Source organism: Gadus macrocephalus, chromosome 22, assembly GCF_031168955.1.
Source record: "Gadus macrocephalus chromosome 22, ASM3116895v1".
Lineage (NCBI taxonomy): Eukaryota > Metazoa > Chordata > Actinopteri > Gadiformes > Gadidae > Gadus > Gadus macrocephalus.
In genome coordinates, this window is record NC_082403.1 from 18,138,890 (window position 1) to 18,160,721 (window position 21,832).

Genomic DNA, 21,832 nt, shown 5'->3' on the forward strand with positions numbered 1-21,832 from the left:
CCTCTGGAGTGTGTAGGGGCATCAACATGTTGTTGTAGGTTGAGGGAGTCTAGCAGCTGAAGAAAATCAGCAGCGGGCTGGCATGAGGGGGTGTCAACAATATAGTACTTTTCATGCATGAAGCAGACTCACATAGTGCTTCACATAGAAACACTCATACAATAAAATAGATAAGTAAAAGAAAACACAGGCAAAGCTCAAAAATGAATTGTCATGTATTAACTGTCTCTCTGGTATCAGATCATGTATTAACTGTCTCTCTGGATTTAAGGAAAAATAACTTTAAGTGTCTCGAGCCCTCAAATAGAATACACTGGCTACTGAATCCAGCACAGCAATAACATCACTGTATTTATCCCGATGGATAAAAAAACCTCAATAAAATGTAAAAGAGCTTGCTCAATTAAAATGGATAACTACTGGCTGCATACATGTAAATGTGTGGCTATGTTAAGGCTATATAGATGGATAGATAGATAGCTACTTTATTGGTCCCAATGGGGACCAATAAAGCCATCCAGGAGCTCAATACAATAAATACACACAATAACAATTGGCCTTAAAAGGTGACTGCACTATATACTAAAAAGGCTTAATAGAAGGTCCTGCACTTATGGAGATTGTTGATGCTGCAGTAGATGAATAATTGCACAATATAAAATAAATAAGAAATGACAAACTAAGTTGATAGATCTGCTGCTTGGAAAAATACTTTCACTGCGCAGATTATACATTTCTCAAATTATTAAGCCAAAAAACATCGAAAATAAATAAACTAGGCTACGTAGGCTACTCACTCATGGCGTTTCGTCTCTTTGTTGCGGTTGATTGACAGGTGACTTCCTGCTTTTATACTGCAGCGCGACCGTCGCGCCGCATCCAGTTGGTGCTAGGGGCGGCGCTGCGCTTCGGCGCCGGTGTGTTTAGGCCAATGGGCGAGTAGCCTATTGTATTCTAGTTTATTTAGTTTCCATCTTTTTGGCTGAATAATTTGAAAAATGTATAATCTGCGCAGTGAAAGTATGTTTTCAAGCAGCAGATCTACCAACTTAGTTTGTAGTGCACTTTATCGTTTTATTTATTGTCATTTCTTATTTATTTTATATTTTGCAATTATTCATCTACTGCATCAACAATCTCAATAATTGCAGGACCTTCTATTAAGCCTTTTTAGTATATAGTGCAGTCACCTTTTAAGGCCAATTGTTATTGTGTGTATTTATTGTATTGAGCTACTGGATGGCTTTATTGGTCCCCATTGGGACAAATAAAGTAGCTATCTATCTATCCATCTATATAGCCTTAACATAGCCACACATTTACATGTATGCAGCCAGTAGTTATCCATTTTAATTGAACACAAGCTATTTTACATTTTATTGAGTTTTTTTATTTCAACAGAACAATTGTTGCCAGACAGAGGGTGGTTGCCCTTCTTCTGCTGCGCCGTAGGCGGGCAAGGAGAAGACGAAGGGTTTAGTTTGGGGTGCACCCCATCAATGTACGGAGACAAGAACAGGGGGTATACCACAATCTGGTCCAGGAGCTCCGTGCAGATCCTGAGAGGCACCTCCGTGCAGATCCTGAGAGGCACCGCAAATATTTCAATTCGCCAGAAGTGTACACAATGGCAGAACCATATGGTGTAGCCTAGTCATGATGACCTATAATTTAGTTATTATCCCTCTCTGGTATAAATACTCTTTTGCATATATATATGGTGGCATCCCGCCACTTAAACCTCGGCCCGGACCAGCCCGAGGGTTGGTCCGGGATGGCCGATACCACCGTCACCCACCAGCCGGCGACGGAGAGCACCAACCGAACCCCAATCAGCGGGATGGGAGACACCTGGCTGGACAGCCAGGGAAAGACTTTAAAAGGCACTCGGGAGCAGACGGAAAGGGCCGACGAGTGACGAGACAGCAAGGGCCGAGCCAGCCCTACCCTAGAGGCCCACGGAGGCCCTAGAGACCGCGAGTACCTTATATGATTTAAGTTGTCTGTGATAAATGCCGTGATCGGCTAAACCCTCACTGCCAAGCGTGATTTATACCTGGAACCCGGCTCATTCGAGGAGCGGGTTGCCACAATATATACATGTGTATATATACCTGATCCCTCGGGATAAATACAGTGATGTTATTGCTGTGCTGGACTCGGCAGTCTATTTTATTTGAGTGCTCGAGACACTTAATGTTATTTTTCCTTAAACCCTGAGAGACAGTTAATACATGACAATGCATTTTTGAACTTTGCCTGTGTTTTCTTTTACTTAGCCTATTTATTTCATTGTATTGTATATTTATTGTATTTCTATGTGAAGGACTTTGAGTCTGCTTCATGTAGGCTATGTAAAGTGCTATATAAATTAGGTTGCCTTGCCTTAAATAAAAAAATATATATTACTAATCTGTAATATATTATTAGTAATCTGGTTTCTACCTACATGGTGTGATTATACTGTATGTGACTTGATTTCGTCTATTTCCCATTATGGTTAATGGTTTGGGTACTTAGTCCACCATTGTGGATTACTCACCTGAAGAGCCAATCTCCAGAGCTATGGCTCGCCAGGCAATGTCCTTTTTGGAGTTGTCTTTGTAATGACGGGAACATTGGTCATACAATTCGACATATTTTTCCACCTCGACGACCAGTCTCTCATTGTCCATTCTCGTAATTGTTTCTCAAAAATGAAAGAGGGCGACATCCAGTGGTGAGGGGTAGATATGGAGGTGCCTACGGGACCCGGGATGTACAAACCAGCTTTTAAAAAGCGCTTTTTCAGGGGCGGCGACGCTAGGGAATAGAACATTGGCTCGAAAACTAGTCGGAACGCTGCACGGAACGCACGGAACGCTGCCGCGCAGCTAGTCGGCGCCGGTGTGGGCTAGTGCATCCGGAATAATGGGGGCAGACTTTTTTTACGCGCCGGTGTGTTTAGGCCTTGATACAGCGACGCTGTAAGTCTTAAGAGATCGACTTTGCAACTCGTCCGAGGATTGAGGAACACGCCATAAGTGCTGCAAGCCAGGAAACTACGTCACGTTCTCGAGACCGGTCAGACGTACGGGTATACCATACAAATGGATAGCATAACTGGCAGGAGGCGCTTATGGCCTTCCGATGTATGATAGGAAGGCGAAGAAGAAGTGGCTCCACCCGTTTTGTCAAGGTTTTTGTCATTTCCGGGAACCCCTGCCTCACATTCTTCTTTAGATCCAATTCATATTTTATCTTCAGTAAGCATTTTGGAAGTATAATAGTAAAGGGTTAGGGGATATCTGTGTGATTGGATTTGCTCGAATTCTATTTCAACCCAATCAAATCCCCCAAAAAAGACATGGAGGAGGATATTTTAGGCAGTCCAGAGGAGCTTCTGGCAAAGCAACACCGCAGGGAAAAGAAAGACTTGCAAGGTATTTAAAATGATCCGTCTCTCATGGCCGATGTGTTGGTTGCACAATTTAAATGCAGGCTTTTATTAGCCATGTTCGACTAGAAGAACAGCTCTATTTCATTGTATTTTCGACCATCTGATAATTCACAATTGTATGCGATGCTCTGTCCCCCTCTCACGGACCTTGCAAAAGTGTATACGCAATTAATACATCTAGCTTTGTGCGATATCTGCAGCGACAATCCAAAGCATGAAGAATACGGTCCCCAAGAACGACAAAAAGAGACGCAAACAGCTGACAGAAGACATCTGCAGACTAGAAGCTGAACTCAACTTGAAGCAAGAGGAGGAAATCAGTCAGCTCAAAGCTACGCAAGTAAAGGCCACATATTGTGATCAATGTCATGCAGCATCAGCAGTTCATTCTCTACCTCGACATACCTAAAGACAAGACATCGGCGTGTCTAGTCCGAAAAAACCTTTTCAGTATTTGAAAATTATACAGATTTTTTTTGGATTCTGACGTTATTATTATTCATTATTATCATTGACTAGGTTCTAACTTTACATTGGTCGGATAGGTAGTGGAAGAGGCAGTGAAGGTGGAGGAGGTGGTGAATGCCGTGGAGAGCCTCGGGTTGGATGGTGACCAGGAGAAAGCCGACGAGAAGCAGCCTCGTGCCACCAAGGCTCAGAAGAGAAGGGTGAGACTCTAACTCAGGTATAATTGTTTTTTAAATGGGGGCCAAGCTTTCATCATTTTTGAAAGAGCTTTACACTTGTCACTCATAGGTTAAATTCTCCCAAAAGAAACGGGAAGGAATAAGAATCTATTATCCCCTAGTTCCAACTAGATTAGCAGTGGTTGGTTTAGGGTGTCTTGCTCAAGGATGGTAGACTGGAAAACAGTTATATTTCTGGACTACTGGTAGACTGTGGGCTGCAGGTTTCAACCCAGTACCTTTTTAGATCCTAACCACTTAATCTCTTCCAGGATAAGAAGGCTGCTCAGGAGAAGGAGCGAGAGAGCCGGATAGCCGAGGCGGAGGTGGACAACCTGCTGGGGGCCCGTCACCAGGAGGGCTTGAAGCTGGCCCAGAAGCTCTCCGAGCGCCAGCTGCAGATCAAGGAGATTGCGTCCGACGGACACTGCCTGTACCGCGCAATAGAGGACCAGCTAGCCCGCCGCGCGTTGGTACGTATCTTAGGTGTTTCATCTGTAGCTAATGATAGTTATGCTCTTAAGACCATATATTATCTTTGATCGTTTTATTAGACTGTAATGTTATATCTATCCATAACATCTATATATATATTAGTGCTGTCAGTTTAACGCGTTATTAATGGCGTTAACCCAAACCAATTTTAACTGCGTCTACACCAGAAACAAAACAATAAGCACGCCGCACAAACTTGTTGGGGCAAGCAAGGATACGGAGCGGGTGAAAAACTCCTTAAAGGTCCCATGACATGAAAATCTCACTTTATGAGGTTTTCTAACATAAATATGAGTTCCCCTAGCCTGCCTATGGTCCCCCAATGGCTAAAACTTGCGTTTGGTGTAAAATGAGCACTAGCTGTTCTGCTCGCCTTTGAAAAAACGGAGGCTCAAGTGCGCTGATTTGGAATGTCTGTATTCATGACGTCATCAGGAATCTCAGCTCCTCCCCTTACTCTGCCTGGCCCGCCCAGAGACGTTGGCCCGCCAATGAGACTCGACCGTGCGAGCGCCAAATGTGTGTGTGTGTGTGTGTGTGAATACACACACTGTAACGCAAGTGTTTCTTGTCGGTTCTTTGACGTGTCTTGTATTTCCACAACAAGACTGTTGTGGGGGTTATCTGAGCCATGGTTGAGAAGGAATTGGGGGAAAGGAACTTTGGCTTTGACTGGCTGAAGTACATGAACCGCCGGTTGCCGCGAGGCACCATCGCCCGGCAGCGGGCAGCCGGCAGCAGGCAGCGCCCGGTTCAGTCGACTTCAGGTTGATGTGAAAGTGGAAGAACCAGAGACGTCGCAGAACCCGACAAAGTCGTTTGTGATTCATAATATCGTCTGGAGGCGCACACAGCTTTTGGCCTTGATAATATGTATTAAATTATATAGATTTCTATGTATTATATGATATTATTTAGATATAGAGCTCCAGGACTGTAACGCAAGTGTTGTACACTTCCTTATTATTTGGATAACCGTTCTGCTTTTGGCGTTATGGCGCATAACACGTCGGACTCTCGTCTCTGGTATTTCTACAACGAGACTCGTATTGGGGGTTATCTCAGCCATGGTTGAGAAGGAATTGGGGGAAAGGAACTTAGGCTTTGACTGGCTGAAGTACATGAACTGCGTCATGCCGCCGGTTGCCGCGAGGCACCATCGCCCGGCAGCGGGCAGCCGGCAGCAGGCAGCGCGCGGTTCAGTCGACTTCAGGTTGATGTGAAAGTGAAAGAACCAGAGACGTCGCAGAACCCGACAAAGTCGTTTGTGATTCATTATATCGTCTGGAGGCGCAAACAGCTTTTGGCCGTGATAATATGTATTAAATTATATAGATTTCTGTATTATATGATATTATTTAGATATAGAGCTCCAGGACTGTAACGCAAGTGTTGTACACTTCCTTGTTATTTGGATAACCGTTCTGTCTGACTCTCGTCTCTGGTATTTCTACAACGAGACTCGTATTGGGGGTTATCTCAGCCAAGGTTGAGAATGAATTGGGGGGGAAGGAACTTTGGCTTTGACTCCCTCAAGAACATGAACCACGACATGGAGGAGAAAGGGATTGTTGGCGGCGAATGTCTCCAGCTTGAGACCCGCTGAGGGACCACCGCCGGAGGCGGAGGTGCCTAAGCGCTGCCCGGCAACGATCCCTTTCTCCTCCTTGTCGCGGTTCAGTCTACTTCACATTGATGAGGACGTTGAAGAACCAGGAACGTCGGAGAACCCAACGCGGTTGTTTGAGATTCATAATATCGGCTCACACAGCTTTTGGCCGTTATAATATTTATTATATGATATAGATATCTATGTAGGCTATATGATAATATTTAGATATAGAGCTCCAGGACTCCCGTGTGTTCTAGAATATTTACAGAACACGGCTAAAGGCTGTGTGCGCCTCGCCATTGCGATACATCCACTGTAAACAGAGCGCATGGTACCGTGGCTGCAAGCTGCTCAGGGCCACACCCCCACCCTCCTCCTTGACCCGCCTCGCTCCTCCTCATTTGCATTATAGCTACAGACACCAAAACAGCGCATTTGGGGGAAGCTCAATGTGCGACTGGCTCGGAGTGGCTGTAAATCTGCACCACGGCTGAATTTCGGGAACGTCTTTGAATACTGTGTTAGTTGCCCACTAATACCTATATTAAAGAATACATAAAATAGCATGTCATGGGACCTTTAAAAGTGTAAAAGTGTCTCTCTGTTCGATCCTGCACGAGAGTTCAAAGTTGTCATTGGCTGTTACGTCTTTCTGACCAATCGGAGTTCAAGGCCCACTTGGGCTGTACCACTTCGGGAGGGGCCGCTTAGTTACTCCCCGCTTAGTTACTCCCCCTCAAAATTGACTTGGTTGCGATGTTGACAGTTTGTGTATTGTGTCTGTTGAGTGAGTGAGAGGTTGCGGGGGCACAGCTCAGGCTGCCGGACGGCGCTGTAAGGAACTTTTATAAACTCAATATTGTTATCCCGCAGTAATCAGCCCGACAGCCCCGAAATGTTAAGTTCAGTGATTGAAACAAATAAAAGCCTGGGCTATTGAAGTTTTACGGTAGGCCTACCACTGTCAACCACCTGCCCGTTGTCAAGTGGACCGGGTTTAATTCACTGCGGGTCTCTCTTCTTACTGTCCTTCTCAACACTCTGATCTCACTAAAGGGCAAGCAGCATGAAATCAAGGGATATTTAGAATATTTAAAAAAAGTGTGATTAATCGCGAGGTAACTATGACGTTAATGCGATTAAATATTTTAATCGCTTGACAGCACTAATATATATATATATATATATATATATATATATATATTGTGATACAGATTTATTATTGACAAATATATACTGCTTTTGCTGCCATTTGTGATGAATTGTTTTCATAAATTATGAGTTCTCAAATGTGTTGACAAAGGTGAATATCTGAAGCTGTTTTTGTATTGTCTTGAAGCCAGGCTTAACCATGAGCCTAAAAGGACTACGATCGCGCACCGCCGAGCACATGAGAGGTCATACTGACGACTTCATCCCATTCCTCACCCACCCCAACACGGGTGACATGTACAGTGCAGGTACAACTGTTGGAGGCATGTCAAATATGCAGAAACAAAACTATTTCACTAAGACATAAAAAGGATTCACTAAAGTGTGTGTGTGTGTGTGTGTGTGTGTGTGTGTGTGTGTGTGTGTGTGTGTGTGTGTGTGTGTGTGTGTGTGTGTGTGTGTGTGTGTGTGTGTGTGTGTGTGTGTGTGTGTGTGTGTGTGTGTGTGTGTGTGTGTGTGCAGAGGATTTTGAGAAGTACTGCAATGAAGTTGATCACACTGCAGCTTGGGGCGGACAGCTGGAGGTATACGCACGTATCAATGTCAATTTGGTGTTTTACCATGAATGTAGTAAGTAGTAGTAAAACATGCTTTTCTGTTGTTGTGTTCTGCCCCCAGCTGCGAGCACTTACTGAAGTCCTTAAGCTTCCCATAGAAGTGATCCAGGCGGATGCGTTGGATATAAAAATAGGAGAGGAGTACGACAGTCCCCCTATCACGCTTGTGTGAGTTTATTTTGGTTGAATTGATGGAAGTCATGTTGCAATGCTTGTTTGGTTTAATGGGCCTGACACACCTAGTGGCCATATTGGTTGTTATGCTAGCTGGGTCAGCAACTGAGATATATGTGGGTGATTCCAAGGGCCAATGGATGACGAATACTGAACAAATTCAAACTAAGACTGCTACATTTCTTGGCAAAATAATGTTTATAATAAATCGGATATCGTCATTTTTGACTCGCATGGACAAGAAACATTCAGATTTATGGTTTATACAAGCAATTTTAGATTTACATTTCTGGGCTATATTTCCTTAGCCGATGCTGCAATTTGGTATTGGTTGGTAATTCTATCGAGGTCTAGCGAAAATAAAAGCTTCAATAATACTCCTCCCTTCCGATTACTCTGGTTATAATAATAATAATAATACATTTCATTTAGAGGCGCCTTTCAAGACACCCAAGGTCACCTTACAGAGCATATAGTCATCATACATTTTTTAAAAAACAAGACGAGAGAGATGATGTGCAGATGATTCCCTGAATCCTTTTAATTTCTATATGTCAGGTTTTAATGGGTTATTAAATAATGGCATTCACATTCCCCTTTCTGTCCTTCATAAATGACTTGGTTAATGAAAGCTATCTTACTGGCCAACAGATGTAAATGGTATTTTTGAACAAGGAGAGCTTTGTTTTACCATTCGCACGCTGGTTGAATTGTACTTATTATAAAGACTTTCCTTTTTTTTCTTCAGCTACATGCGTCACGCTTACGGCCTGGGAGAGCACTACAACTCTGTGGAACGTCTAAAGGAGCCTGCCACCGAAGAAGATAGCTGAGCTACTAATATATCAGTGCTTCAAAAGTTACTGCTGTGACACTTTTGGAAGCCTGTCATCTCATGGGAAACACAGTGTCTTAATGAGGCTTAGTGTGTTGCATTAGGAGAACAAAAGTGTATCTGCTTGCTTGGTATAAAGGGAACAGTGTGAGTTGTTAACTTTCCCAGGTTGTATCAGATGAGTGTGACTGAATCTAGCTGAGGCTTAAGATTAAACTTTCAGTGGATTTTTTGTGAACTCATGGAGAAATCCTCAACCCACCAAAAAACCTACCATTTATGATAGAAGTGTAAGGCATGTTCATTTGTATTTATATTAGACACTGACTGAGATGTTTAGTTTATCTCTAAACAAGATGAATAGATAGTTCCATCTATTTTGTGAATATATATAGGCCTATTTGAGGTGCATTGTGTTACGGCCAGAAGATGTAAATGTATGTGTGCACAATGATTTTGTGAACCCATCATCGTAATGCATAAAATATAACGGACATTTGCGTATTATTTGGATCTTTTAATGAAGTTAGTTATGTTGAATTACACGTAGAGTACAGTTGAACATAACCTGTCATAAAATTATAGACATCGTTATATGAGGGATTCACCGCTAGAGGCCGCCAGTGTCCACATTATGAACACCTCGGGAGTCTCCATGGGAACATCACCTGTTAAAACAATGGCTCAGAAGTCGGTTATTAGAGCAATTCGAGGAAATGGAAAGTCTTTTGATTTATCTGGTAAAGCGATCACCAGCGTGCCAACATCGATTTCGGAAATTCAAAATCTGTGTGTCCTACGTCTACAGAATAACTTGATTAGAGCCCTGCCCGAAGAGCTGACGTCCCTATATAATGTGAGTTATAACGTTAATACTTCAAATAGACACTGGAAAACGGTTATATTTCTGAACTTAAATACAATGTATCCCTCATTACATATTGTCTTCAAGCTGACTGAACTCCATTTGAGTAACAATGCCTTCGGAGAGATCCCGTCGGTTTTGGGCCACATTAAGTGGTTGAAGAAGCTGTATATGTCTGGTAACCGAATCACGGCCCTGTCACCACTAGTCTGTGGTGAGTAACATTAACATTAACTTTACAACTGTAGGTAACATTAACATACATTAAAATTAACATGGTGAGTAACATTAACACACTACTGGTCTGGTAACCGAATCACGGCCCTGTCACGAGTTACTGGTCAGTAACATTAAAGGGGACATATGAAAACAACACTTCCTGGGATTTGGGGTGTTGTTTTGGGTCTCTGGTGCTCCCACACGAATACAAACTTCGAAAAAAGTCTGTACATGATTTTTTGAGTGAGATATGCATTTCTGAAAGTACCCTGCCTGTTACCAAACAAGCGAGTTGGCACACTTCAATATTTTCTCCCACTTCCCCACTTCCCTCAAATCAGAGCATAGCTAAGATTTTGTGGACCAGGGGACGAGCAGCTCCGGCCGGTAGTGATGGGAATTTCGGCTCTATTCAGTGAGCCGGATCATTTGGATCAACTCACCAACAAGAGCCGGCTCTTTCAGCTCCCAAACGGCTCTTCATATTACCACATATACCTTTTACAATTTAGCCAAACATAGCCCGTTTTGACGGGCTAAGTTTGATCCGTATATATGTAGGCCTATATATTTGATCCGTATATATGTAGGCCTATACAACTTTCAATTATTCAAAATCAATACATCATATTAGTATTCAAAAGTAAAAATTACATTTTCTAATATCAGTGAGGGGCGCATCACCGCCCCTCACTGCTTGCTTAATGAGTGAAGAGAGTCTGGAGACGACTCCCATCGTTCACTTAAAAGAGCCGGCTCTTTGAACCGGCTCGGTTCGCGACCGACCCATCACTACCGGCAGGGGGAACTCGGTGGCTCCCCCTGCCGGAACTGCCGGACTGTCCGGAGGAGGAGACATGGAGGATGAAGAAATACACTCCCCGATGTTAAACTTCTTATTTAATGACAACGATGAAGAATACACAAGATAACAACATAAGCTACAACCAGTTATTCCTACGTGCACATGTCTAACATGGATAATATAAAAATATCTTCAGGAACCAACCTTGACAACAACTATAGTAAGTAATCAAGAATGATAATGGCGTCTGTAATGCTGGCAAACACAATAAGGTTGACTCCTAACTGAGCCAGCCAGCGGTCTGTAATCCAATACTATCCCCTAGTGGCCGGTGGTAAACTCTGCAGAGGAGAAAGGGATTGTAGGCCTACTCCCGGAGCTGAGCTACCGGACTGCCGCCGAGCTACCCCCGCCAGGCTGCCGCCGTCAAAGCCGTCCGGCCACCGCCTTCGAAGCTGTCCGGCCGCCGGCAGTCCTGCAGCTCCGGCGATGTACTCTGGTAGCTGAACTGCCGTCGAAGCTGGCAGCTCCGGCGTGGGGAGCTCGGCAGCAGTCCGGTAGCTCAGCTCCCGGAGTTCAATTCTCCTCTCTGTCGCGGTTCATGGACTTTCCCCCAATTCTTCTCAACCATGACCGAAATATCCCCCACTACGAGTCTTTACTTGTTGTGGAAGTACCAGAGACGTCAGGCAGTCTTTATGATTCATAATATCATCTGAGGAGCACATAGGTTTTGGCCGTGATATTAGATTTAATATTATGTAAATACCCATACATAATATTATTATTATATTATATTTAGAGCTGTCAAGCGATTAAAATATTTAATCGTGATTAATCGCATTAATGTCATAGTTAACTCACGATTAATCGCAAATTATTTTTCTATGCTAAATATCCCTTGATTTTTTTGTCCCATAATTCTTCTCATTTTAATTCTCTTATCAACATGGTGAAGTGCATCGGCTTGCCTTGTGCAAATGATTTTTTATTGATAACAACATTGTAGGGCTGTCAAAATTGCTCAAAAATGACATTCGAATGTTTGTTTGGAAAAAAATCACGAATTCGAACTATTCGAATATCTGGTTGCCTATTTTACGCAGTTGCCGTCAATATGTCAATAATGCGACAAAACCATGGTTCAAATTAGTGGGATATATATATATATATATATATATATATATACGTCTCGTTGAGAGTGCTGGTGGGCGGCGGCTTCCTGCTGGGCATTTCCTTACTTTAAAACGAGGGACATCGCGAACAGACAGGCTCATTCACAAAGCAGTTAGGCGCTTGTACCGCAGGAGTGTTTTTTCACATTCAAATATTATGAGGGACATCGCGAACAGACAGAGGCTCACTCACAAAGCAGATAGGCGCTTGTGTAACCGAGCGTTGGCACTTAGATATTTATATGACAAGAATGACACAAGCGTGGAAGGGAAAATAGTCTTGTTTACTTAGTACATATCAGAAGTCACCCAGTCACAGCGTGAGAGCTGGAATACCTATATCCAAGTACGGAAACCCCGAGGGGATAAAATACATTCGCTCTTCACAATACTAGTCTGTTACACTTGTACCGCGGGAGTGTTTTCGAATTCGAAGATTATGAGGGACATCGCAAACAGACAGAGGCTCATTCACAAAGCAGATAGAGGCGCTTGTACCGCGGGAGTGTTTTTTCACATTCGAATATTAATTTTCACGTTCGAATTCGCGTTTTTGGATTCATTTCGAACGAATATTCGAACTTCGAATATTCGTTGACAGCCCTACAACATTGGCATATACTGATCAAAACAGGACGATACAAAAAAAGAGCCTATAGTGCAATTCAACGACTGCTTTGAACAAATGTCATTTGAACATAGCAGTCAGGCTACTGCTTCTTTGTTTTGAGCCAAAGAAAAAATTATTATTATTATTTTTTTTTTTTTTAATAAAACAATTGCGTTAATCGTGCGATAAATTTTTTAACGGCGTTAAAATTGGTTTGCGTTAACGCCGTTAATAACGCGTTTAAGTGACAGCTCTAATTATATTATATTATATTATATTATATTATATTATATTATATTAACAATCCCTTCTCCTCCATGCTGTGGTTCGGTCTGACAGCTCATTGGTCAATGGGCAGCAGCTCATTTGCATTAAAGCTATAGACACCAGAAACAGCACATTCTGAGGGGAATAGCGGTAGGCGAGATTTTCTTTCCTAAAAGCTATTTCCAGCAAGCTTCAAAAACATGTTCTCTGGAACTCAAATGCTATGTGAACTTGTTGGGAAAACACCATAATATGTCTCCTTTAACATTAACATCATACTACTGGTCTCATTAACCCACAACTGGTCTCATTAACCCACGACTGGTCTCATTAACACACGACTGGTCTCAGTAACACACTACTGGTCTCATCAACACCACTGGTCTTATTAACATACTACTGGTAAAATTAACACACTACTGGTCTCAGTACAACTGTCACAACGAGTCTGTGGTGAGCAATATTATTAACCCACTACTGGTCTCTTTAACATAATACTTGTCTCATTAACATACTACTGGTCTCATTAACCCACTACTGCTCTCATTACAACAGCCACCAGAGGTCTGTGGTGGGTAACGTTAACACACAAATGGACTCATTAACATACTACTGGTCTCATTACAATTGTTGGCTACAACACAAATGGTTGTTTTCTCATTTCAGCTGGTTTGGGAAATCTTGTTGTCCTCAATCTGAACCACAACAAGATTCAACATCTTCCGCCTGAGATTAAAAGGTAGGTTTATAGCTATGGAAAAGGATAAGGGCCATGTGATATTCTTTTTGAGTTCTGACTTTAATCACAGAATTCTGAGATTAAAGTCAGAACAGGAAGAGTTTAAAGTCACAATTCTGAGATTAAACTCAGAACTCCAAAAATAGAATCACATGTGGCCCTTATACTCTTCCGTTTATAACGTACAACTCTTATTGTCTTTAAGTTTGGCTAAACTTGAGCGTCTCACCATGACTGACAACAAACTGGAAGCTCTTCCTCCAGAGTTTGGACAGCTCTCTAACCTGATCCAACTGAACCTGAGCAGAAACCACTTGTCATGGCTCCCTGGGGAGCTGTACAGCTGCAGAGAGCTCACTAGGTTGTATGTGGCCAGAAACCAAATAACGGTTCTTCCAGAGGTATCACATCTTTTATTTTCTTCTCCAATTGTTCGGAAAAACAAATGCTGTATCCCTGATACTATGCCTTCCACGACAGGGTATCAGGGCATTAGCAAAACTGAAGACTCTAGACGTTGCTGGAAATAAACTGTCCATGTTCCCTGTTGAGGTAGGCCTTTATCCTCTTATGAGTCGGTCGGTCTGTCGCTTTATCCTCTTAAGAGCACTCACATTTTTGGGTATTTGGGTATATAGTTGATTAACTTCATGATGGAATAATATCTGACCTTTACAATAGGGTAGTAGAGTAAAATGTGTTATTGTTGTGTTACAGTTTCATATGCTGCCTCTGCAAGAACTTTATTGTGAAGGGAACCAATTTGTCCAGCAACTACCAATAACTTCTGTGCAGATTAAAACCGTTTTTTCATTAAAGGTGAAGCAATATCTTTGATAAAACAAAACATGTCTTTCTCTTTCTTTGTATATTTGTTTTATTTTATTTAATGTGTACATGTCACTGGATGAAATTATATTGATATTAATGAATTAGTAATAATTTCTCTTTTATCACTAAATATATAACCTGCTCTTGTAGGAGCTGGCCGCTAGATTGGTGCTGTTGGAGGACAGAAACAAGCATTCAAAGGTCCATAGGGCCCTTCCTCTCTACCCCTGCCTGGAGGCTATATTAGCTGGCTGGGGCCACTGCCCTCTCTGCCTGGGCCCCATCCTCAACTTCTGGTTAGAGTGTGTGCACTTTCTCCGTGTAAAAAAGGTATGGGCGCCTTGCTACTACTCATCAATGTACGCAGGAACAAAAACATAAAAACTAGGTTGTCTTCTCTAGTTTGTCTGGGTTTTCCCCCTGGGGTAAGTTTGGAGACAAATGGCTTTTCGGAACACTAATTCCATTAATGCCTTTTTGTTTTGGTTGGTTGTGTGTGTGTGTGTGTGTGTGTGTGTGTGTGTGTGTGTGTGTGTGTGTGTGTGTGTGTGTGTGTGTGTGTGTGTGTGTGTGTGTGTGTGTGTGTGTGTGTGTGTGCATGCGTGTGTGCCCATGTGGATGTGTGTGTGTCTTTGTGTGTCTGTCTTGTGTTTCAGGGCATGAAAATGAGTGTGCGGACCGTTCCGGTGAGAGCTGTACTATGTTCCTACGAGTGCTTCAACAGGGAAGGCCACTCCTTCTATGGCGTCTCTTTGCATAGTGATGGGCTCAATTAAAAGGTAATGAGCGTCAAGGTTAGTTTGTATAGTCCCATCATTTCTAGTATATCCTCGTAAATTAGTTTATTTGCAAAGACTTGATACACTTGGTGAGGAATGTGACTAAATTATGTTATGACATTATTATTAATTCACAAAAATGTATGCATTATTAACAATTACCAATTGAAATACTGAGACTAAGGAACATTGTTTTATGATTTCAGAACTTATGCCATCCTATGCAAAGATGGTCACTAGAGGGCAGTAGATAACCACCACAGCACGTCTGAAAACAACATAGAATGTATATGAGCAATAATACAGCATGTACAACACAAATTGATCACCTAATATCAGTTTTTAGTTTTGTATAATTGCCTTTTTATTTGGGCAATGACTATTTTTGTAAAAATAAATCAATAATTAAAAATGAAAACTATTAATTTATATTTGGTTGTGATTTGTTGTAGAAAAGTTAAATTGGGGCTTAGTAGCACCCAACAATGAATAGCTACTATTTTATTTTCATTATAATGGCCTGGTTGGACCTATTGCAAAAAGTGACCTATTGCAAAAAAAAGGGCTGAATTAAAACAAATAGTTTTCATCATGGTCCTAGAATAGTCAAACCATTCATCAAAACGAAATATAATGTATTGGTCCTAATGTGTGTGCGTCTGAAGGGACCCCTGTACTGATCTACCTCCACAGAGGTCCCAGAGATTCAAAAGCCCTCTATCCAGAGATAGGAGCATCTGTTCAACCTGCCAATGAGAGAGAGAGACATAGCAAGAGGAAGAAGGAGAGAGAGAGGAACGGGGCGAGACAGAGAGAGAGAGAGACATAGGGAGAGGGAGATGGAGAAAGAGAGGGAGAGAAAAGTGAAAGAGAGAGAGAGAGGGAGGGTGTGTGTCTGTGTGCGTGGATGGGTGAGGTGGAAGGGAGGAATGAAGAACGGGAGGGAGAGGCGGTGAGGGAGGGTGAGAGAGTGAGGAAGGGAGGCAGAGGGAGGAAACAAGGAAGAGAGGGAGAGAACTTCATTTCAGCAAATTAATTTCCTATCCACGCCTCTAGAGCTTGCGAAGCTTCGTTCCGTAGCCGTGGCCATGGCCGCCGCAGAGCGCCGGAGCCTCATGCATTATGCATCAGGTTTAATTGCAAACCCAGAAACTAATGACTTTGGACTGGTTAACAGCAGGGGATCCATACATCTCAGGCAAACTGAATGAAAAGTCTGCTTGGAGGAGAGAGGGAGTGAGAGAGAGAGAGAAGGGGAGGGAGAAAGGGATTGAAAAGAGAGACCGGGCCCTAATTGATGAATAATTGAAGCGGCAAGCTACAGGGCATAATTGTGACATTTTGTTTCAATCAATTTCCAAGTGATGTGGGCGAAAGAGCACTTAGAGCGAGCGGTGGTGACAATGAGCGAGACGGAGAGGAGGAGAGACAGAGCTTAGGCCTTGATGGACATGGTCATCAGGTCCTCAGTCACAGTAAAGACACGTTCTGGGGGGGGGGGGGGGCTGGGGAGACATCGAACCAGGTACAAAGAAAGGCACTCTGTTCCTTCCTCTCTCCTATCCTTACTCGGGTTTCCATATTTCTTTAGATGATGTAGATTAAACTCCCTGTAGCGAACTTGTTCATTCCGTGCTTAAGTCTGGCATTCATCCATTTGTTATTTGTATATTTTTTATATATTTTTTTTTATAAAGATGTCCAACATAATATGTTTTAAACTACCAAAAGATATGCGATTTGGCTGGACTTCAGTTGTCTGTAGAACTGAATAATGGCTGCAAGGGCAAGGTGAGACCCAGAGCAGACAGACAGTGGCGGTTGAGACATGGTTATCATTAAGAGAATGAGGGATATTTAATGCTTGTGGTAAATACGTTAAGTGTATGGATGCACATCTGTATACTGTAACTGTCCAATACACTAATTCATTTGACATGTTTAATCCCCTTGATCACCGAAAAGGTATCTTCATTATTTAATTTTGAGATGTGTTCAGGTCTTTCAAATCCAACTTGACAAGGTCACACATCATCTAAGCATTAGCGGTATGCTGCGTATGAAAAAGTGTATAATGTATACTAGTATATACTATTAAGACATTTAGATTTCTTTAAATGGACTTACAGTTGATTATTTCCTCAAAAGTCTTGATTTTATTACATAGTTTAATCAATATGATTAATTGATTGTTAACTGATGATGATAACTTCGCCTTTCACCTCCATGCCCATTTAGAAATCTAATACATCTTTTATGATAATTTTCATTAGTATACGCTACTTGTGGCCCTCCTATGATGGCGCAATTTGATTGTGTTTGCTATCTCGGGATATTGGGCAATATCCCATGATTGAGATCTTAAACTCGGGATATTGGGCAATATCCCATGATTGAGATCTCAAACTCTAGATATTGTTTTCATCTCAAAATATATAATAATAAATCGCTTATAAAAACAAATAAATCCCGGCAGAAAGTGTTATCTTGTTTATTTTTGGAGTGCTCACGTGTTATATATTCAAAAACAATTATTCACCACAGCCTCCGTGAATAGTGGGGAATAGCACCCTCGACCTTCTGTCTCGGGGGCTGGTCCCCGATATTCACTAATTATGATCATTTGTTCAGAACTCATCTGCTTCCGTTTTTGAAATAATGCATTTTATCACAGATTGATGACTGCTTCCTGTCTGTCTGTGGCAATATGACAAAAAATGACCTAAGCTGGAACTATGGCAGCAAGGCAAGTTGTTTCTATTTATTCAAACTATTCATACATCAATGTTTCTGAACAGAGAAACATTCTACGTACACAATTCACTAGCTGGATTTAGCTTGGTGTTGGAGCTCGACGGTGCTAGACACATAGCATATGCACCCTTAGCTGCAGTAAATAGGTCAGTGCACGGAAGTGTCTCCGTGATAATAGCTGTGGGGTTGAAAGGCCACCAGATCAGGACGGGTCCTCTTGACGCCAGATGCTGGGTTCCTCAAGCGTTCCTGGGGGGGGGGGGGGGGGGGGGGGGCACTAGCAGCTCGATGGCCCCAGGCCGAGTCTGTCTGTCGCTTTGGTGTCCAGTGTTTTGTGAAAAAGATTGAACACATCACACATCCACAAACACTTTTTGGGGACACTATTTCCACACAAACAAGGTCCAAAACTCACTTTTGAATGAGGTATTTTTAACTGCCAGAGTGGAAGTCATTGTTTTCATATGTAACCCTGAGATTTTTAGCTAATGCCAAAAGGACCAATCTATTCGCAATTGGCTGGTGGCAGGCGTCCATTTCGAATTCTGGCCGCACGCACACACACACACACACACACACACACACACACACACACACACACACACACACACACACACACACACACACACACACACACACACACACACACACACACACAGACTCAACTATGTGCACATTTGGTGTAAGCCTAATGCCATGCTCTACAAGTTGGATCAAGAAAGGACCTCAAATACACACATTCTCCCATGAGCATACATTATAAATAGCCACGCACACGGATAGCATGTAGAATAATGCCTGAATTCATTCGAGAACACTTTAACTAATGCGATCACAATCGGTTCCAGGCGGCACCCGCCCACGCTGCCGGGATAATGACGGTTTGCTAGATCACCTCTGGCCCTCCCCCTCCTATGCATTGTGTCTCTCCCATATATTCGACACTAACATAAACCCTGGTGTGCTCTTAAACACATTCACCTTCTACACCACACAACCTTTCTGACCACCACATCCAGAGGGATAGAGAGCGGGAGGCAGAGTGAGTGTGATTGTGTTTTTCGATAGTGTATATCTATAATAAACAAATTCTGGCTTGATTGACGTGTATGCAAATGAGGAAGTGGCGTCCTCAGAGGAGGCGGCATAAGGACGAGCAGCACGCTGACAGCGTCTACAAAAGGGGCGCTTGTACATTCCTGACATGCCCAGCATATGTTAATGAACTCATTCTCCCGCTCTGATATAATTACTGGGAGAGGGGAGGGGCGTGGGGGTGGGGTCGGGATGTTGGAGGGGGGCAGTGGGTGGAAGAAGATCTCTCACATGATGCTACCTCACGGGATGGTGGTGGTGGTGGATGAAGGGAGGAAAGAATGATAAAGTAGCTGGTGCATAAATTGTCATTTACTATGGGTGGCGCAGCGCGGAGGGGGCGAGGGGGGTGAGCGTTCAGTCAGGATGATGTATGGAAGAAGAGAGGTGCCGTGGTAGCTTCATTACATACCGTCTTTGTTAGAGTGTTATCTCAGCACCATGACTGCTATTATCTTGTTGGTATGTGGGTATTTTGTTTTTCAGTCTTGTCACTGGAAAGGCTTAGCGCTAGGAAGTCTTTAGAGTGATGGGTTCCTGATTTATTTTGGTGCAATCGCAGGAGATGAAGTTCTACAAGGTTTTAAGAGCCTCTGAGACACAAGATATTTAGCGTTTACGGTACGGTTCAAAAGGACAACGTTTCCTTTTCATCATACATCGATATTATGACTACATTCAGGCATCTATAAGGCAATTCAGTCATCCAACGGAGACTTTCGGATGAGAACAATCAAAGGATACAATCAATAATAATTCAAAATGAACAACCAGCCAGAGTGCAGAGTAGCTTCAGAACAAATTATCAAGGTTATGATCATTTTCATAAGCGATATATGTGGGTTATTGACAGAAACACAAGGCCCAAAGTTGAGTTTGCTTAATGGACAGAATAGAAAACACTTCTTAGCAGCTTCAAATATTAAGGTAACGTTCTGTATTTGAACATCGGTAAATTGTGCTCGGCTGCAGTCAAAATGTCTTCCATAGGCCTCTGATTTCAAACTGGTTTCAAAATTTTTTTCTATGGAGATGGTTGACCTTAATGTATCATTGGTGTGTTCCTCTGCTACCTCTCCGGTAGGTACATTCTTATTTACCAAAAATGTAGCTAGTGCGTATATTGCTTATTTGACACTCATAAGCCGGGGTAATACGTTTAGCTTATCAATAACATGTCTTAAATGGGACATTTAACCTCTCCCTTTTCAGATAGACCCTTGCGGGTCCCCACACAAAACAAATCTATGATTGCTGTCCTCATCTCAGCGTACTGACTTGACTCTGGTCTCTATGTATCTATCTGCTATCCTCTACTCTCCTCACACACATGCACACAAACAGACACAAACACATAAGTGGTGCTTTTCAAATGAGTAGCATTGATTGCTGTATTAGCTGCCCTGTGGCTCTGAGGAGGATGAGGAGGGAAAAACAGCCATTCGATTTTCAGAGCTCAGAGCCAGTGTCACAGCCACAAGAGTCCACCGCTCCAATCAGGGGAATCTATTGTCTCGCTTGGCTGCCTCTGACGTATCGCTGTATCGAGCCGCTGCTGGCACACGGCCAGGGTGTTGTCTGTTTGACGGCTACTGGCGTCAATTCCTTTGTGTTGGTTTATCGCACGGCCGCCACTCGAGGGCAGTGTTGCTCTCTCGCTCGCTCGCTCTCTCGCTATATATGTATATCCCCCACCCCCCTCCCTAAAAATTAAACAATGCGCGAAATCGTTGAGGTATGTCTGATGAACTGAGGCGATAATGCATGTGGCGAAGTCAGGAATAATTTGTCTTTATTACAATTCATAGGCATAAATAAATTCTAAGCATTTTATCAGATGGGTAACAACAGATGTGTGACCATTAAAGCTAATAAGTGTAACCAAATATGAGAAAGGAGATGAAAGGACCACCCCTCCCCCCTTTCAGCCCTTGAATAAAGAGATGGCAGAGATTGTGCAAGACAACAACTCTTCAGATTTTCCTTCATCAAGCTAGACTGACCTGGAAGTTCTGACCTGAAGCAATCGTGACTGTCTATATATTTTTAGATTTAATATATATTTTCTTCCCCGTCCCTATAAATAATGGCCCTAAAAGAGCGCTGTCCTCTAAGGGTTGGGAGGAGGAAACTGCGCCATTATGGAGCCATTGCTCATCAAGGGGACTATAGAACCCGGTCGGCAGGACGGCCTCTCTCTCTCTCTCTCTCTCTCTCTCTCTCTCTCTCTCTCTCTCTCTCTCTCTCTCTCTCTCTCTCTCTCTCTCTCTCTCTCTCTCTCTCTCTCTCTCTCTCTCTCTCTCTCTCTCTCTCTCTCTCTCTCTCTCTCTCTCTCTCTCTCTCTCTCTCTCACTCTCACTCTCTCTCTCTCTCTGGCAGTTTTGGGTCAGTACCACTTACGCCGCAAACACACCACCCCTACCACCCGCCCTTTGTTATCGAAATAACAGCAACCAAAAAATATATTAAATAAACACACACAATCACCCATCGCTGAGACTTCAATGGAACACATCTGTTTATCTTGAGAGGTCTTCAAATATTTTCGAGAGGATTTGATATTAATAGGGAAGGAGTAATAATAATAATAATAATACATTTCATTTAGAGGCGCCTTTCAAGACACCCAAGGTCACCTTACAGAGCATATAGTCATCATACATTTTTTAAAAAACAAGACATT

The 21,832-nt window shown here is 42.7% G+C and overlaps 2 protein-coding genes across 3 annotated transcripts; both read left to right on the forward strand.

Annotated features, from left to right (window-relative positions):
- The first annotated feature begins 2,915 nt into the window (after positions 1–2,915).
- otud6b (OTU deubiquitinase 6B) lies at positions 2,916–9,248 on the forward strand. The gene is made up of 8 exons (XM_060043407.1): positions 2,916–3,422; positions 3,640–3,779; positions 3,985–4,107; positions 4,398–4,598; positions 7,572–7,692; positions 7,907–7,968; positions 8,063–8,169; positions 8,924–9,248. The coding sequence occupies exons 1-8, from the start codon at positions 3,347–3,349 to the stop codon at positions 9,006–9,008; spliced, it is 915 nt and encodes a 304-aa protein (XP_059899390.1). The 5' UTR covers positions 2,916–3,346; the 3' UTR covers positions 9,009–9,248.
- Positions 9,249–9,394: 146 nt separating this feature from the next.
- Positions 9,395–18,116, forward strand: lrrc69 (leucine rich repeat containing 69). Of its 2 annotated transcripts, XM_060043406.1 has the most exons (8): positions 9,395–9,866; positions 9,963–10,089; positions 13,618–13,690; positions 13,896–14,091; positions 14,171–14,242; positions 14,408–14,509; positions 14,672–14,851; positions 15,178–18,114. In XM_060043406.1, the coding sequence occupies exons 1-8, from the start codon at positions 9,606–9,608 to the stop codon at positions 15,295–15,297; spliced, it is 1,131 nt and encodes a 376-aa protein (XP_059899389.1). In that variant the 5' UTR covers positions 9,395–9,605; the 3' UTR covers positions 15,298–18,114. The 2 variants fall into 2 exon arrangements, with proteins under 2 accessions (XP_059899389.1, XP_059899388.1); XM_060043405.1 differs by having other exon boundaries at positions 9,395–10,089; positions 15,178–18,116.
- The last annotated feature ends 3,716 nt before the right edge of the window (positions 18,117–21,832 follow it).

Bases quoted from the DNA above. Each gene is read 5' to 3' on its own strand.
- otud6b (XM_060043407.1), top strand. From the start codon at position 3,347: ATGGAGGAGGATATTTTAGGCAGTCCAGAGGAGCTTCTGGCAAAGCAA. The intron at 3,423-3,639 runs GTATTTAAAATG...CGATATCTGCAG, and splicing joins GGAAAAGAAAGACTTGCAAG to CGACAATCCAAAGCATGAAG. The intron at 3,780-3,984 runs GTAAAGGCCACA...TTGGTCGGATAG, and splicing joins GTCAGCTCAAAGCTACGCAA to GTAGTGGAAGAGGCAGTGAA.
- lrrc69 (XM_060043405.1), top strand. From the start codon at position 9,606: ATGAGGGATTCACCGCTAGAGGCCGCCAGTGTCCACATTATGAACACC. The intron at 13,691-13,895 runs GTAGGTTTATAG...ATTGTCTTTAAG, and splicing joins CTTCCGCCTGAGATTAAAAG to TTTGGCTAAACTTGAGCGTC. The intron at 14,852-15,177 runs GTATGGGCGCCT...CTTGTGTTTCAG, and splicing joins ACTTTCTCCGTGTAAAAAAG to GGCATGAAAATGAGTGTGCG.